The sequence below is a fragment of the Amaranthus tricolor genome, chromosome 7 (genome assembly GCF_026212465.1).
Source record: "Amaranthus tricolor cultivar Red isolate AtriRed21 chromosome 7, ASM2621246v1, whole genome shotgun sequence".
NCBI lineage: Eukaryota > Viridiplantae > Streptophyta > Magnoliopsida > Caryophyllales > Amaranthaceae > Amaranthus > Amaranthus tricolor.
In genome coordinates, this window is record NC_080053.1 from 15162197 (window position 1) to 15180124 (window position 17928).

Consider the following 17928-nt stretch of genomic DNA (forward strand, 5'->3'; position numbering starts at 1 on the left):
TCAGCATTGTAAATTGCATTATAACCGCCAATGAAGAGGGTAGGGGATTGGTTTTGCAAGGTACGAAGTTGAATCCACAGCTCCTTCCTATCAGTGACAGTGTGCAAACCATAAATGAAAACCACCATAAACTTCCCATGAGTGTTGGAGAGGACTTGAACCGCTATATATTGTGTGTGCTTCCGAACAATATCCACATGATCCATCCCTCTTCTCCATCCTACCCACACTCTTCCTTTTCTATGATGGTCATAGTTACTAACCCAACACCTGTTCAAAACGAACTTATTTTGAATTCTCTTCTTATTTTTGTCTTTCACACGGGTCTCCAATAAGCCTACAAGACTGATATGATTACGGTCAAGGTATTGTTTTATCTCCTTGGTTCTATTGGGGGCATTCATACCCCTGACATTCCATGAGAGAATAATCATTAGGTAACCAAGGGATTTGTAGGGATCCCGCCCTCTTATCCATGTTAGTGTTTTCCTCCTCATAATCCATCTCACCTAGTATATCAATAGGGGAAATATGGCTTGGAATCAGTCTGGTAGGGCTCTTGCTTATTCTCTTAGCGGTTTTGTGCTCTTTCACGGTGGTCCATTTCTCTTGACAAGTCTTTCTCGGCTAGTCTAAGAAGACTCTGTGGTGTGTTTAAGGTAGTAGGTCTTTGTTGGCTTTCTTCCTCTCGAGGATTACCCTTGGTAATGTCATTACTCTGTCTTTGATGGGCCACCCCCCCTGTATCAGCCTCTGTGGGGGGCTTATTCTCTTTGCAAACATGACCTACTTTGTGGCATTTTGAACAGAAGTAAGGGTACCACTCCGGCATTACAAGTTGGGTGAAGTCTTTTCCTGTGATGTCCCTAATATGCACTTGTTTCGCCACTGGTTTAGTAATGTCCACCTCAACAAGGACTCGAGCATAAGACACACATAGCTGTTTCGATGTGCAATCATCTGAAAACAAAGGGACTCCAATGGCACCAATAATACGATTCAATGATTCCTCTCCCCAGCAATGGAGGGGGAGCTTTGGGAGCCTGAACCACACGGGTATAACTCCTAGAACTTCCTGATAAAAGTCAAAATTTGTGCTTTAGTTCTTCACTAATTGGAGCTCTCCCTAAAATGTATGGCCTTGTGCATAGAATATCCCTAACTTCATTTGCAATTTGAAATTTGAGAAGGTAGTATCCATCCTCATGCAGGTAAACAGTTGGCATAGCAACATGGTTCCAATTTTTCCCAATGAATCCTCTAACAACCTTAAGATTAGGTTTTTCCCCATCAACATAAAAGACTATGGCTTTCTCCCATTCATTCACTAAGTCACTAAGGTCAAGGGTATTCAATTCAACCACAGGATTACCATTACAAAGGCTTGGTGTAACATATTTTAATGGCATACCTTTCTGAGAAAGCTTGGTGTAACATATATATATATACATTGGACTAGTCCAATAGCGATAGTCTCACCATAAAACCGTCTCATTTGAGAATCTACGTTAAATTTGAATGAAAACAAAATTGTTACAATATTTGAGCGTTTGGTGAATAAAAAGGTGAATTAAACGTCAGAATGGTGAATTAAACATTGGAGAGCATAAAAATGGTTTAGAGCAAATCATAAAGACAACAACCGACATTTAATAAGGATAGAAACGTCAAAATGGTGAATTAAATGGAAATTAACAAGAATTTAACGGAAAATTCTACGGCAATTAAATTAAGAATAAACTGGATGCTACAATGTGAAAAATCTTACAAAAGTGCAACCACTAGCGTTTCTTGAAAATTTGATGTTATCATTTGAAATTTCTCTTAATGAAATGATTTATCCACTATGTAAAATATTTTATTTTTCTTAATTCGAACATTCTTTGTTAGAACTTCATTAAACAAACGAAGGGAGTATGAGTTTTCACTTTCAATGCTTGACTCGGCTCTACTGAACCTAACATAAATATAAAACATATAAATGTGATGAATTATTTTGCTGATTTAAATTACATCGACCAAGCAATTAAACTCCCTTCATCCCACTTAGTATGTTGTATACAACCGTACTCTTTTTGTAGGTTTCATGACCATTATTACGACAAGTATATATCGATGAATTGGTGACTGCCGAGAGCTTCAAAGCTTCTGAATTTGACTGATGTACCCAACTAACAGCGGTAGACCTTATTTTCTGTACATGGATTCCAATTATCTATGAATGCTTATTCCTGTAGGCAAAAGAAAACGAATAAAACTCGGGATATGTGATGAACGTAATAGTCTGGAGGATGTCAAGTAATTTGCCAGTAGGCAGTAACAGATGATGATGAAAACATAGAATCAAGCAAGAAAAGGATTAAGACACTTCATGCAGAGCTGAAATAATAGACACATTTCTTAGAAAGCCAAGTCTGAAACTTGAATCGGCCCATGTCTATGTGCTAACACAAGCACTGGAATAGGAGTAACATATAACAGGTGCAAAGGCAGTCACGCTAAAATACCAGGTACAAGAAATACAGGGGGCCTCACCAACAAAAGTGAAACATAGAGCAACTTGAAAGCATTAGATTTTCAGTGCATAAAAAGCAAAGATTACCGGAATAGCCTAGAGACATACAGTAAGCTGTAAGGGTCTGTCAAAGAAAAGGAGGGCCACGAAGCACATGGGGAATGAGGAGTACCCCTCAATCGGCCTCCATATATACGGTATAGAACAAATAATGTAATTACACCTACTGGGAATTCTATACAAAGATTACTGAATCATCAACATAAAAGCAAATAGACCAAATTTGTAGACCTACCAAAATAGTTGGTTGGCTCAGTTTTGCGGGTCGCTAGGGATCGACCCAGCTAATCATAGATTTATTATTATTTTATTCTAACTAGGGCGGTAAAAGAATTATTTGACCCGCAAAACCGTTTGATTTCAACCTGCATCCGACCCATAGGTTGACTCGGGCCATGGTAACCAGAACCGACTTGATGTTGACTTGAGACTCGATATAAAACCGATAACATCATAACCATCACATAACTGAATTCGAACCAAGAATGATCCATATGCCCACATCCGATATTAACCGAAAATATGGTTGACCGAATCCGACTTACATATGAGACAATCCGACTCAAAGTGATCCTAATATCAACTTGACATAAATTACTTTGCCCAATATCAAGTTTAGTTTAGTTAGAAATAACTTTTATTGGACTTAATCAAGTTTAGTTTAGCTAAATATAAGTTTGACATAGTTGAATCAAGTTTAGTTTGGCTAAGAATAAGTTTGATTTAGTTAAATAAAGTTAAATGATACTAAAAATAAGTAATTCAAGTGCATTAAATTTAGGGAAAATCACCCAGAAAATCCAACCTTTCTTCGATTTCCTATAATAATCCCAACTATCAATTAACCATGAATAATCCCATGTATTATGCCATTTCCTATAATAATCCCAACTATCAATTAACCATGAATAATCTCATGTATTATGCCATTTCCTATAATAATCTCTATTTTATTTATTGTCATTTTGCTGCTTAAATAAATTCTTTGTTTTTAATTTCTATCATGAGTAGTACGTTATTCTTTTGTCTTAACTTGTTCTAAATTTATGATTAGTGAATATAATAGTTTAGGTTAGGAAATTATATGAAAGTTGTTAAATAACGTGTGGATTTCATGGTTAGATGAATATGACTTTCATATGGTTAAACCGTTATGGCATGAGAGAGATATTGTTTGGATGAGATGAGAAAAAAAATAGAGAAGCAGAGGAAGATGAAGAAGAGGGCATATTTTTTGGTTTTAATGGAGCAAAATGGATAAATAAGGAAGAAGAAATGAAATGAAAAGAAGCAGTAATGTATGAATAAGTACAACGGTTTAATGAATATGAATGAGGAAGATGAATATGAAACAGCTAGATTGCGAACTACAACAATAGGTCAAAATTTTTTCAACAGTACCGGTTAAATGACTTACTACATGGATTTATCAATGGTTAATTGATAGTTGGGATTATTGTAGGAAAATTGAACAAAGATTGAATTATTAGGGGTAATTTTTCCTTAAATTTATGTTAGCTAAAAATAAGTTATATTCAATTGAATAAGTTTATTTTAGCTAGTTATAAAAAAATAAAAAAAAAGTTTAGTTTAGCTAAAAATAATTTTGATTCAGTTGAATCAAATATTGTTTAGCTAAACATAAGTTTCCATTAAGATCTGCAGTGGAATTGTTTTTCCTAACATTACCCCTTAACTTACATGATTATTCCACACAATCGGTATGTAAGCAAAAAAATGTTTCTATGCTACAAGAGAAAAGCTATTTCCATTCCTTTATTCCTTCAGCCAACAACTGTCATATTAAAGCCCCAGCTCTTACTTGATCCTTTTTTACTAGCTAAAACAAGTGTGATTCAGGCAAATCAAGTTTTACAGAAATAAGTTGACATTTTCCAAGTTATTTTGTTGAATTAGTTTTATATCTTCACATGTAAACCACGATTATAAGTAGGAGATTTAAACCACCATTATTTTGTTAACATTTACCATTAATTTCAGTAAAACCATACATAAGAGTAGACTCTAACCGTACTAAATCTCATGCTGAGAGGGGTGAGGGTGAGAGTACAAAACCATCGATTAGCTTGGTTATGATTCGAATAATCATAGACAATGGGGATATGAGTCTTCACCCGAGACTTAATTTGTACAGTTGGAAGAAATTGGTTATAATGGCTTCAGTAGGAGTGTTCTTTGCCAATTAATGACAACCTTGATCTTTAGTGATTTTCTCATTTAACTCTCAATTGAACATAATCTAAGAAATAACTTGCTTATAATGAAGTTAGCTTGTGCACTAGATTTCTCACAAGAAACCTTACACGCATGCATAATCAGGAGAATAACCTCGGATTCTTGATAATCAATCTCGAAAACCAATTAATTTTATAAACACCTAATTAACTAATAATGATAATCCCTTACTAATACTAGATAACCTTAAAAACTAGTAGAATAACTTCAAACAATAAAAATATGAATTTTGAGTTTCACACTATCAAAACACTACAAGAATATCTAGCTTGACTTGACTCTTTAGTTCCCAACCATGGCAAAAAATCGCGGTCGCGGATGCGTTTACGAAAATGGTCGCGATGTCGTGAAAAACGGCTATAACAAAGAAATGACGCGAATCGTGGCCGATGCGGTGTGATTTTTGGAAAAAAAAAAAATCACATAAGGGGTTTTGAACTTATAATTGCATTTTTGTTGTTGAACTATTATTATGCAATAATATGCAACTAGCTATTATAATTGCAATATTTGATTCTTTTAGTGTATAGTTAATTAACTTATTAGTTATAGTTAATTATTTTTGTTGTTGAAATACTATAAATTAGGTAATCGTAATAATTAAAGTTAATGGGTATTAATAAAATTTTAATGGTAAGACAAATAACGTAACGGTGAAATATCGTTATAACGGTAAAATAACGGGTGTTACACGTTATATAACGGTCAACGAGGCGTTTTGACCGTGAAATTTCGTGAGCCGTCATATAACGGGGTTTAACGTCGCGGTAACTTTCAAACAGGTTATATAACGGGCGTTACGTAACGTAACGAGGGAGTTTTGTTTCCATGTTCCCAACACACGGCATTGCTTGTAGTCATGATCGCATGGACACCTAAGAAACCATGGTCATGTGCTTGCTTTACATGTGAATAGCTACATGGTAGAGACAGATCCTATCACTATACAAAAACTGATACTGAGATCTATACCCACATCCCACACAGCAACACTTATACTGTCATAGCCAAGGCTAGGGCGAGAATTTCTCATTAATTTGACTAAGCATGAAACCTTCCATCTGAGCCTCGATGCATCTTCCTTCCCAATTCGCTTCAAATCAATTTTCACTTTTAACAAATAGCACATAAGCAAGGCCACCAAAATATATTTAGGTGTGCATCTTCCTTTTGAGCATGTTAATTTAAGTGTGCATGTAAACAAGGAAACACACCATTTAGCCAAAAAAATATATTTTGTTCAAGAAAAAATACCAGTACATTCACCTAAGAGGAAAAAAATCCAAAAAGAGGAAAGTAATCTTCCTTTAAGTTATGCTTGCAAAAGAAGAGCAGGCACTTATGATTGGCATGTATTCATCAAATATGTCCAACCAAACTGATGTTCCAATTTCACACATAAACTTTTGTTTCATCTCCAATATTGACCATTCATATTTTGCTCAAAACTACCAAGCAATGTTCAATACTCACTACTCCGGTACCTTAAAAGCATGGGCCCCAATCCCTATACATATATTAGTTCTGTCTCTTTTGTGCAGAGACAACAAAATTTGAGAAGCTTTTAATTGTTCTTCTAAAATGATTTATCATATCCCAATTTATACAAAAAATAGTAGTATAAAATAACAAGAATCACAATTCCCTTTCACAGTTTATACATTAAAAGAACCCTAATCACAAGACAATTTAGAAATAAAACTTTACTATGAATAAAAGCAATAAGTTTGTAAAGATTGATCTTATGAGTATATAATTTGTATGGTTCTATTAGCTTTGGCAGGAATGAAGATGTGCTTACACATAACAAAGTTCCCTTACTTAAAAATCAATAATCTACTGTCCATTCCCGATTGAGTCAAATATTTATAATTTTCTTGGTATCAAATTATAATAGACAGGTAAAATAACCTATTAAATTAGGTGCACTTTTTATTCATGTGAAGTTATAAATGATTTTATTGTATTGTATTTGTAGATGGACATTAAAAAGCAGATCATATGCAGATACAACATATTGGTTATTTAAATGACATACCTTGGAGAAGTTACAGAAGTCATGTTGGTAAATCCCGCAAACACATTCGAGCAGGACTTCGTTAGATATGAAAAATTGTTGATCGGTGGAAGAGCAGGTACCCTCTCACCCTTCTTCAAAAGGTCTTCCAAGTTAAGCCTCTGCAATGTTAAAACAGCCCTAGATTCTTTCCAGAGAAAAGCAAGCATTTCATCTTGGAGCACAAACAGTGAACCAGGCTTTGAGCCAGGGTATCTAAACCCATAACCATTAGCAATACCTTCACCAGAAAAAGATTGCTTCACAGCTACAGGAGCTGAATCTGCACCAGAATCCCAGGGAAATGGCTCAACTGAAGGCTCATTAACCTTTACAATGAACATAGCTGAACCATTTGGATGCAGTACATAATGAGTGCCTTCTAAAATTTTGGTGGCAATGAGTATTTTTTGTCCTGGTGACTGTTCATAGTAGGATAGAACAAGAAAGAACAGAGCCTTTCCTGGCTTATCTTCAGTAGGTTTTCCTGGAGGCCACCCAAATGTTCCTCCCCACAAACCAGCAAAGTCTTGACCAACTGTGGGTACTGGAATAGGCAGCTTGTATAAAGCAAATCTGTTATTGTGCATATTTGGCCATGCTCGATACGATGACAACTTCATAGTCAATGCATGCAATGTCAGTCCTATAGTGTCTCCGGAACTGAGGAAATCATGAAGTTGAGCATGCTTATTCTCACTACTGGTACAGCTACTTTTTCTAGTTCCACGGCTACCATTTATCGAGCTAGATTTCCTAAGCATCTGTCGGGTATAATCTTTAACATAGCCCATGAGTGTTTTCCTTCTTGCACACTGGGTACGAGTGTCATCACCATTTAGGGAATTACGAAAGCCACTTGAACGATCAAGAACCTTCTTTATTTCATTCAAGTCTATTTGGCTAGGAAGACGCGGCAAATCATGATCAGGTTTCCAATCAACGCAGTCCCCGCCAAGTCTATGCATTTTGATTAGCATTGCTCGACGTTCTGTTAAAATCTCTAAGTCTTTTTGAAAATTATCCTTATCATTCCTCAGACAAGGAAACAACGGTGCAGAAGCTGAATCAGGTAATTGCAGATGGACTTGGCTGGTAACAATTTCAAGTAATTTCCTCCTATCTCCAAATGACAACTTGCTAAAAGGCACCTGTAAGGCACTTGGTTCAGAAAACCTTTGTGACTTTGGAATCCAATTGTCCGATCCACAAACTTTCCTACTTGTTTCTACAACAATATGGTGATCAGAACGTTTACTATGTCCCGAATTTCCCCTTATTTTCTCTTTTATAGGTTCAACTTCAAGCAGTAATACATTACAAGTCTTTTCAATTGACTTAACTGAGCCAGGATACATATAATCATAATACTTGGGATACATATAATCATGATCCTTATCTCTTCCATGTAAGAAAAGCATGGGTGTCCCATTATCATCACCGATCACCTCAAAGACAGGTGTCCAAAGAACAGGGCCGTCCTCTATACCTAAAGGGCCTAGCTCTTGAGGGATAATCCGACAACCAACTACAGAAACAAAACCAGGCATTACATAAACAACATTCCCAAGCTCTGGGTTCTGGTGAACCCAAATTCCTAACAATGGCTGTATACTGGTAAGAAACCTACAAAGGGCCTTAAACGATGAAACCGCCTTTCGCCACTCAAAAAGGTCTGCGGAAGATACAACCCCAATTATTTCACATTGAGTAAGCCAAATCTTGTCTGAGCCGGCAAGGGCATTAAGACCCTTACAACACAGACCAAGATTGCAGATGTCTCTAGGTGAAAGAGACCTTCCAATAATTGCAAGAATATCATTAGGCAAATCTAATAACAAGCTAGAACCACAAGCTTCAATTGACATAACTCTTTCCTTTTGACAAATACCAAAACCTTCAATTTTAGCTACAATCTGAATTTACTACACCAAATATCCGCTGATCGTCAAGCAACACTTCAACAGAGAAACACCTTTACACATAAGTCATAACTCGTCTAAAAAGAACATGCCACATAATCAAAAAAAAATTCTATGTTCATCCATCCACCAATTACCTAAACTCTAACAAACAAGAATCATAAATTACCTCAATCCCTATTTCAGCATCATACCCATCTCAAAATTCCCATTTTCTTAACTCAAAATGCCCAATATAGATTATTTTGACCTAAGAAAGAAATGGGTTTCTCCCAATTTGTTCAATTCTTGCATAAGAACACCAATTGAGCCAGCAATAGTAATAAAAATGAGCACTAATCATAAATTAATACCTAAACATAGCAACATTTCAAAGACGGACTTTCCAAGAACCAATCAATCAAATCCAAACCAAAATACGTTAAAAAAATCTCCAATTCAGATGACATTTACCTCAAAAAGTTCAAACTTCATCACATCAATTACTCTATCAATTCATTTTGATGGAAATAAACAAGAATAACCTTCCTTCCACAGAAAAAGTTTACAAATTTGAAACAGATATTCACTCAGTCATCAGATTGAAACGTAATAAAGGGAGGAAGAAAAAAAAGAGAAGAGGGTTTGTTTTACACGTTTGAAGCAACAATTCTCATGATAAATAGGGAAGAACGAAAATGTGTGAATTGAAGGAATAAATAGATTGAAACGTTACCTAAAGACTTTACTACTAGTAGTAGACCTTTATCCCAATTGAAGATGATTAAAACCAGCAAAATTTACTCCACTATGGTGACAAAAAACGAGAAAAAAATATCACTTTTTAGCCTTGGAATGGTCATCCATTCTTTTCTTGGAACTCTTCTTTCTTACACCATTTTTTGGGACACTTTTTTAATTGGTGGTATTTACCTTTTCTTTGGTATATTGGTATTTGGTACCCTTTTCAAAATTCAAATGAAGTCTATGACTACTAAAGTGTGATTGATAGCCCCCCAATGTTGATAATTGGGAGATAATAGAGGAGGTAATGGGACCCACAAAGGAAAAGAAGATGGGTCCATAGACACCTTAGCGGCTTAGCCTACCATCAAAGAATGGTAAAGTGGGAAAGAGAAATTCCAAATGTCATTTTTTTGCATTGGCCATGGTTGCTTCCATTATTGTTGATATGGAATATTTGTGGATAGTTGCCAAATACATGTGGGCGTAGGTCTTGTGGGAGATCATTAATATAGTTTTAGATTCCGTTTTCCAATTTCTTTGATTTTCTTTTATGAATTGATATTGCTTGATTAATTTATACTTGAATAATAAGAAAATAAAAACACTAGTGGTTAGAAAATATATGAATAAAATAAAGATAAAAAGAACTTTTCGATGAAATTAAGAAATAATATAAGACTACTATCAGAAATATACATGCAGTAAAATCAATGCAACGTTCCAACATAAAAAGTCACGCAAAATTAAAGAATAGAGAAAATATCAATTAAGATTAATTTAGATTTTTGGGTTGAAAATAACTAACTCAAATCAATTATATTTATCTAAAGTAAATTGAATGTAACTTATTTCGTGAAAATAAACTAATGAAACTATAAATATTTAATAAAAAAAAATAGATGCTTAGTCGAAGTAATTGTATTATATGGTGATTGATTTTGATTGTGAAGAGGGGTCCCAATGCTTGATTTTGTGAAAGATTGAATTTCTCAATCATGAAGTCGATCATTAGGCAATTAGTATTATTGAAGTCAGATTGGTTGTATTGATGAATATTTCGTTTGAATTCAGATCTCGCTTAAATCATTTTTTTCACTTAAGCAATTAGATAAAAGTAGAGATATTCTTCATGGTAATAACGAATGTAGCACATTTAAATAAAATTTCACAAAATAACATTATACTTTTGACATTAATGCCCAAAAAAAATATTAGATTATACGTTAAATTGTGAAATTTTGTTTTATTCTTGTCTTATTTCCATCTTCTTCTTCCATTCATCTTCTTTCATCTACGACCTAAGACCCCAAATGTTCGATCGCCAAATGTAAATTCTTGACTCCATCCAATTTGCATATAAACTATCAATGAAAAGCTAAAATACAGGAGTAGCTGAAAACATTATCCGAGAAATCTAACAACTACAATAAATAAACAAAAATATTTGCAACAGAAATTAAAAAGAAACAACTAAAAATTAAAAAAATGGAATTATTAGATTTCATTATTTACGTGAAAACATCAACCGACATCAGATGACTAATGATATCACAAGCTAGTACTACTCTGTATTTACACACAATTATCATTTGACATTCATCACAAAATTAACATTCAATCCAGGAACGAAACAAAGTAAATTAATCAACATCATCTAATTCTGATCAAAGTGATCAAAAATCACCAGGATCTTCAATGTTGGGATCCTTAGCATCAACAGCAGGAGCTATGATCTGATGATGATCATCTAAATGGCCAAAGTTGTTGTTAGCTGCATTTTATTTATATTTTATTCCTATTATTTGGTTCGATTATGTTGGGGTTTGATACATCTATACTTATTTTATTTAAGATTTTACGCTTGATTTGGTGTTTTGTTGTTTTGTTCCATTTCTGGTAAAACTCATTAAATCGAGCACAAATAAAGTACTTTTGACGCATACGCTGCTCAACCAATTTCGGAGGCTCAAGGGAGCAAGGTCTCGGTGGAACCAAGTCAAGAAAACAAGCCAAAACAAGAGCCAAAGTAGGCCATTCTAAGCCACTCGACCAAACTTGCTCGAGCCAAGCTAGCTTGAGCAGCCCTAAACCTGCACTTGAGATTAGAAGCTGAACAAAGCCCTCCTAAAGGTCGCTCGACCAGGTCGAGCAATATGGCTCGGGTAGAGCGAGTTGTAGTTTCACTTCTACTAGCTTGATTCAACCAACAGGCAGCACTCCAAGGCTACACAGCAGCCACTCGACCAAGTCGAGCGAGGTGGATCGGGTCAAGTGAGACCTAGTTTCAAACATCTGTTCAATTTTTGAAGCTTCTGATGTAGTACCTGATGGTGGCTCGACCATGTCAAGCGGGTTGGCTCGGGTCGAGAGAGATGGGCAGCCAATAGCTTTTTCATCATCATCATCATCCTACCCAGTGTATCCCGCTCATAAAAAAACTATGGACAGGGTCGGGGGAGGGAAGGTCGGCGGCAACTCATACCCATAAAGGAGAGCGCGACCAAAGGAGTCCCCCGGCTCGAGAAAGATAAAGAGACGTAACTACACGGAAAAGATAAATTACATGCCTATAAATATTATAAATAAGTAGAACCAACTGCCAAAAAAGAAAACAAAAACTAATAATAAAAGAAACAAGAGAAGCAAGAGGGTAAGAACACCAAAAGATAATCTAAGAGGACACCAATAGTCTAAAACATGGATATGGCGCCTCCACCTATCCCTATCCCTTGTTAGGCTCTCAGAGAGGTTTAACTCATGCAAGTCAACTTTTATTTGCTCATCCCAAGTTCTCCTGAGTCTTCCTCGACTCCTCTTACCCTCTACTATAATGCTCTCTACCCTCCTCACAAGGGCGTCGAAAGTCTTTCTTTGCTCATGTCCAAACCACCTCAATCTATGCATTTTTCCAGAAATAGGGGTTACCCCTAGTTTGTCCCTAAACTCTTGGTTCCTAATTCGATCCATCAATGTGTGCCCACACATCCACCTCAGCATACGCATTTTTTTCACTTCCATCTTATGTTCAAAAATCTTCTTTACAAGCCAACATTCGGTCCAATATAGCAGATAAGGTCTGATTGCCGCTCGGTATAATTTTCCTTTTAACTTGCTTGGGAATTTCCTATCACATAGCACTGCGATGGCTGCTCGCCACTTGAGCCAACCCGCATGTATACGATGATTTACATCTCCGTCAATCACCCCATCCCTTTCAATGATCGATTTCAAATACTTATACTTGGTCATACTTTTAACAACTGCTTCATCAATGGACATCTCTAGTTCACCTACCGGTGATGGCCAACAACTTTTGCGATATATTCAAATATCATTTGAGGTCCAATCAGATTTGTTTCTCCATTGCTGTTGGCAGGACTGCATAGCCACCCTATCCTATTAATTAGGGGTCGCAGCTCCCTCCTAAAACATAGGGGTAGTTGAGCAATCATGAAACCGCCACCCCCACTTGCTTTGTGAAGTCTATAAATAGAGAAGAGGAAGATGAAACTCATTCATTCAAATTTCATCCTTTAATTCCAATAACTTTCATGCACTCTTTATAGATTAGTTCTCATTTCAATTAAAACTTAGTGTTTAGTGTAATTTCTCATTCAATTTAATCAAGAACTTTCAATTTCAATTTCAATCTTAATTTTAAGCCTTTATTTTAGCATTTTACAATTTGAATTCTTCATCCATTGATGTATTATTTATGAAGCTATTAATTTGAATCATCAACAATCATCTTATTTTTCCTTGGATTGAATCCAAAAGAGTAATTTCTATCTTTTGCCTATATTGCTTTCAATTTAATTTTACTTAGTTTCTTTTCAATTAATTGTTTTAAGTTTCATAAATTCATGTTTAATATAGTTCTTCAACCTATATTGCATTCATCTTTTTAGATTATTCTAGTTTAATTCATTCATCTATGATTATTGCCTTGTTTGTAAATTACAATTTCAATGAGTATGAGTGAGTAGTTCATTTTGGCTTGGCTAAGCATTATCACCATGAATGAAGTTTGATTTCTTTACTCTCACCTACGGTTTGGATTTGTTGTTTATGGTTTAAGATGGATTTTTCTATCATTGTTGTAGTGTCGTTGAATTAATGACGAGAGTCGATTTTCAATGATAATCTATTCTTAAAAATTAAGTCATCTCCATGAGAATAGGTAGATGCTTTGATTGGAAATGTTGAATGTGTGTCTCGTGTCTTTGTAACACCCTTGAATTTCCAACCTCCCTAAGGAAACAAAAATCGTAAAAGACGGGAGGAAATTCGGGTGTTACATTAAAAAAAAAATTAAATTGCGAGTAGAAATTTCGACAACATTTCCGCAAAAAATCAAGGGCGAGACGGAATATAAACACAATAAAATAACTAAACTTTATCCAAGGCATCATCGCCTTTAAAATTTTGTACCACGACAAAATGATTCATCGCCGGCTCCTCAAATCGTCATGACAAGCATAGATCGGGGTTCCAATGTTGATGCTCGAGTTTTAAAAAGAAATAAAACACTTTAAGAACATACAAAACCATAAACTACGCAGCAAAGTTATGAAAATAAAACAGAGGACACAATGCCTCATACAAAAAACATATAAAACCTCAAGTTTTCAAAAAAAAAAAAAAAAAAAAAAAGAGCTACGAAGTCAAAAGACCAATGTATAACTCGTGTTATGCTTCGCACTCATCACTCTCTCCCAATGCAATGCAGAAGAAGTTCCAATACCTGTTACACCTATCTAGGATGTTCCTACTACTCAACATCAGACCATAAGCCAACTGTATCATAGCAGAAACATCATAGAAAGTGGTAATAAATCAAACATAAACACAAAAACATACACGTCAGTAACTAACACTAAATATAATAAGGTCAACAGACTAGCTAACATAATATTATACAATTGTATAAAGATGATTTCGTAAAACACAAAGCATAACTAGTAACTATTTATCATCCATCTATATTTCTTGATCTCAATTCTTCTTTTCCAACACGAACCATATGCTTATGGGTGGAATGTATGTATATCTTGACACTCCTCTTATCAAAATCATAACATCTCTATAAGACACGTATGATATCAACTTAACTAAGGGCGTTAACAAACTACCTGACACGTGACCTTATAGAGTTTGTCTATCCTAAAGTAAGTGTGATCATAGCCTATCTTTGGGATTGATAATTCCCTCGAGGTAACTTAACTTAGGCACACTTCTCATTAAGATAAACTATTCAATCAATGAGTAAATTTTTTATCAAATGAGTAAATGTTCTATCAATGTGTAAGATTTCTATCAAAGAATAACTTTCTATCATTAAATAACTTTCGATCAATGAATAAGCTTTCTATCATTGAATAGCTTTCTATTAGTGGATCTTTTCTCTACTTTATGTCATAGTGAGTTATCGGCCACCCGGCGCCCATGGCAAAGTATGAGCTCATACCCCCTCCAACTGACCCTCTCGGATCCTACCTTCGGGAAAAAAATAACATACTGGGGTACCAATCTAGTGAAGAGGCCACCATATTAGGGTTTGCAATGCCCGCATGGTAACACCTCGGTCAAGGGGCGGTATCGACCACCCGGCGCCCAATGACAAAAGTATGCTCATACCTCCCATACAGTGATCCTGTCGGATCTTACCTAGGGGACTATTAAATCAACCGGACATAATCCAGTTGAGTCACGCCAACTAATCATAATCTAATGCTTTATCAAATGGGAATAACTTCCGCTCTCTACTATTAATGAGTGCCCTGGGATTGTAGACCCACTGAGCAACTCAAACAAAGTATGAAATTCACCTATAAAGGAGTCTAACTAACTCCAAGTAAGACATAATTCAATTCTTAAATAAATAAAGGGGGTGGTCCCTGCCTTCTATTAACACTCTCATTCTCTAAAATATTCTAAGCGCAAGGATTTCATAATCGATAGCTCTTCATATATAAAGTGTATTCACTAGTACCTCATAGTTTCGATACGATGCATATTATCACAATAAACAATAATGTCATAAAGCAAATTGCATATAAGGGTTAGTTACTGCGTGTACATCCCTGTAAGCGTCACTATACAACCAAAAAGTCACAATAATTACCCAACTAAAGTTCTACCTTCTTCTTATGAATTGGGAACCTGTACAAGTTTGAAGTAGAATTAATAAGCTTACTTCTTAAGAGCGATTAAACGCTAAAAAAAGCTATCATTCACCCACTCAGAGAAATTTTCAATTCTTCTAACACGCACTTAAACCAATTCATCTTACTAAATCAATACTTGTGTCTAAGTAATGACATTAACTCATCAATTAAATAAGCTTTCACATCCACTAACTAACAAAGTGTACTCTACGATCATTTCTTTAAACCAAGGAGATTTAAGTTATAAAACCATGTCATCTTGTAATGTCATAAACTACTAACATTTGTACAATGAACATTAATACTAGTAACTTATAATTTTGGCAACAATTCTACCACATTTAACGAATCAATTGTATAAACGATATTCACCACCATCTTTATAATACACGAGATAATTAACAACCACTTTTAGTGACTAATAATCTCAACCATTTATAACTAGTATTATCACCATTCACAATATCGCATAATCAAAGCTTATAAACATGTATTTAATTTATAAAACACCCACAAAACACAAAAGTAGTACAACTACTATCATCTTCCTCCCTAATATAAACCCTAACTCATCCATGTTCAATTCACAATTTATTTAACTCTTACCATAACAATTTTAACAAGATACAATAATTATAAGACAAATTAACAAAGACAAACATGAATTCAACAAGACTTTATAATTAGGGACAATAATTGTATGGCAAGAGAGCAAAATTGACTTACAAAGGTAGAATAAGAAAAGAGGGTGAAAGGCAAGTGGTTGTTGTGGTGTTGGTGAAGCGGGAAGGACGTGTGGTGGTGGAGGAAAGGTGCAGCAAGTGGATGGCTGCTGTGTGGCACAAGTACAGCCCGGCTGCTGCTGTGTGGCACAAGTACAGCCCGGCTGCTGCTGCTTGCGGAGGGGAAGAAGAGCGCAGCCACTGCTGCGGAGGGGAAAAAGATATTAACTTCACTTTAATACTTTAACAACTCAATTTACATTTGAAATATTTATATTAACTTGACAAGTTTATCTCAGAAAATCGAACACTCATTGACGTTAATGAGTTTTATATATGTAGATGAGAACTTTAGTTATACAACTGATTCATTAGCTAAGTTATACATTTAGGAAGGCATTTTACGATAAACCTTTAAATGCGAACAATATAGAATATTCATAGTGATTCAATCATCACATTCATAACTATCCCATCAATACAATCCTTCAACTCCATCGTAACAACCCCTCTAATACTATATTTGGATCATCAAACTTAACCAATATTCCCAAAATGACCATACTACGATAAACATGTAATCCTTTAAGTCTTTGCACTTAATCCAAGGAACAAGACACAAGCCAATCCAATGTACTATACTAATAAGATACTTAATATTATTGATAACTTTAAAAAAATGCAAGGGAACGCAGGTGTGGTTGATGATAAAACACACCATAATGGGAATGATTATCATCACTTCCAGACACTCATTCTCGCAAGAGTTTTCAAAATCTAACTGAAGATCTTTTACTTAATATACTAGGGTCGGTTAGACGTTACCCCTAATTATACTTGACACTTTCGTGCACTTGTATGTGTTACACATCAATAATTAATCTTTCACGTTATCGGGTACATAATCTCTTTACTTAAAAACATATTTTAAGCTTTTACATAACTTCTTGATTATAATTCATGATTCAATACATGATTAAACCAAAACTCACACTCATGCTACTACGTTACAATTCATACAACATGCTACATATAATACTTCAATTACTTAGTTAAGTAGATTTTGGTAATGACCAACATTGTTATATGTAAATGATGATACATCATTACATGTTCTTATATTCACATATTCAAATTAATTACTTTACTTATCATAATATGATCCTAACATTTTACTTAAAATAAACATGCTCTTTCAATTAATGATGTATGATCAAAACATACTTGTTGAATTATACATCAAGATTCGATTAGGAAATTAACTAATTCAATTAATAACTTAAAACTCAATGACTAAATTCATTATATAATCCAATTACATATATCACATTTTAGCAAGATAATGTAGTTAATACATACAAGTTCACACTATTGAGTCATGATAACAATATGTCTAGTAGAAATGGTTTTTCATTAATCAACGAAAATTCTTTGTACACTACTTTAGACTTGCTTGAGGGGTTACAATATATTTTAGAACCGATTTAGTAGGATACATAGATCA

General features: G+C 34.8%; 1 protein-coding gene across 4 annotated transcripts in view; it reads right to left on the bottom strand.

Moving 5' to 3' along the window:
• LOC130817481 (F-box protein At5g39450) overlaps positions 1-9997 on the bottom strand; it is a 14988-nt gene extending 4991 nt beyond the window's left edge. The window contains exons 1-3 of one of the 4 annotated variants that reach the window (XM_057683208.1): positions 9525-9997; positions 6870-8562; positions 1746-2231 (exon numbers count right to left, since the gene is read on the bottom strand). In XM_057683208.1, the coding sequence (XP_057539191.1) occupies positions 2216-2231; positions 6870-8437 (1584 nt within the window). In that variant the 5' untranslated portion in view covers positions 8438-8562; positions 9525-9997 and the 3' untranslated portion in view covers positions 1746-2215. Of the gene's footprint in view, positions 1-1745; positions 2232-6869 lie in introns of those variants that run through there. The other 3 variants (XM_057683207.1, XM_057683206.1, XM_057683205.1) reach the window with 3 other exon arrangements.
• Between the last annotated feature and the right edge of the window lie 7931 nt (positions 9998-17928).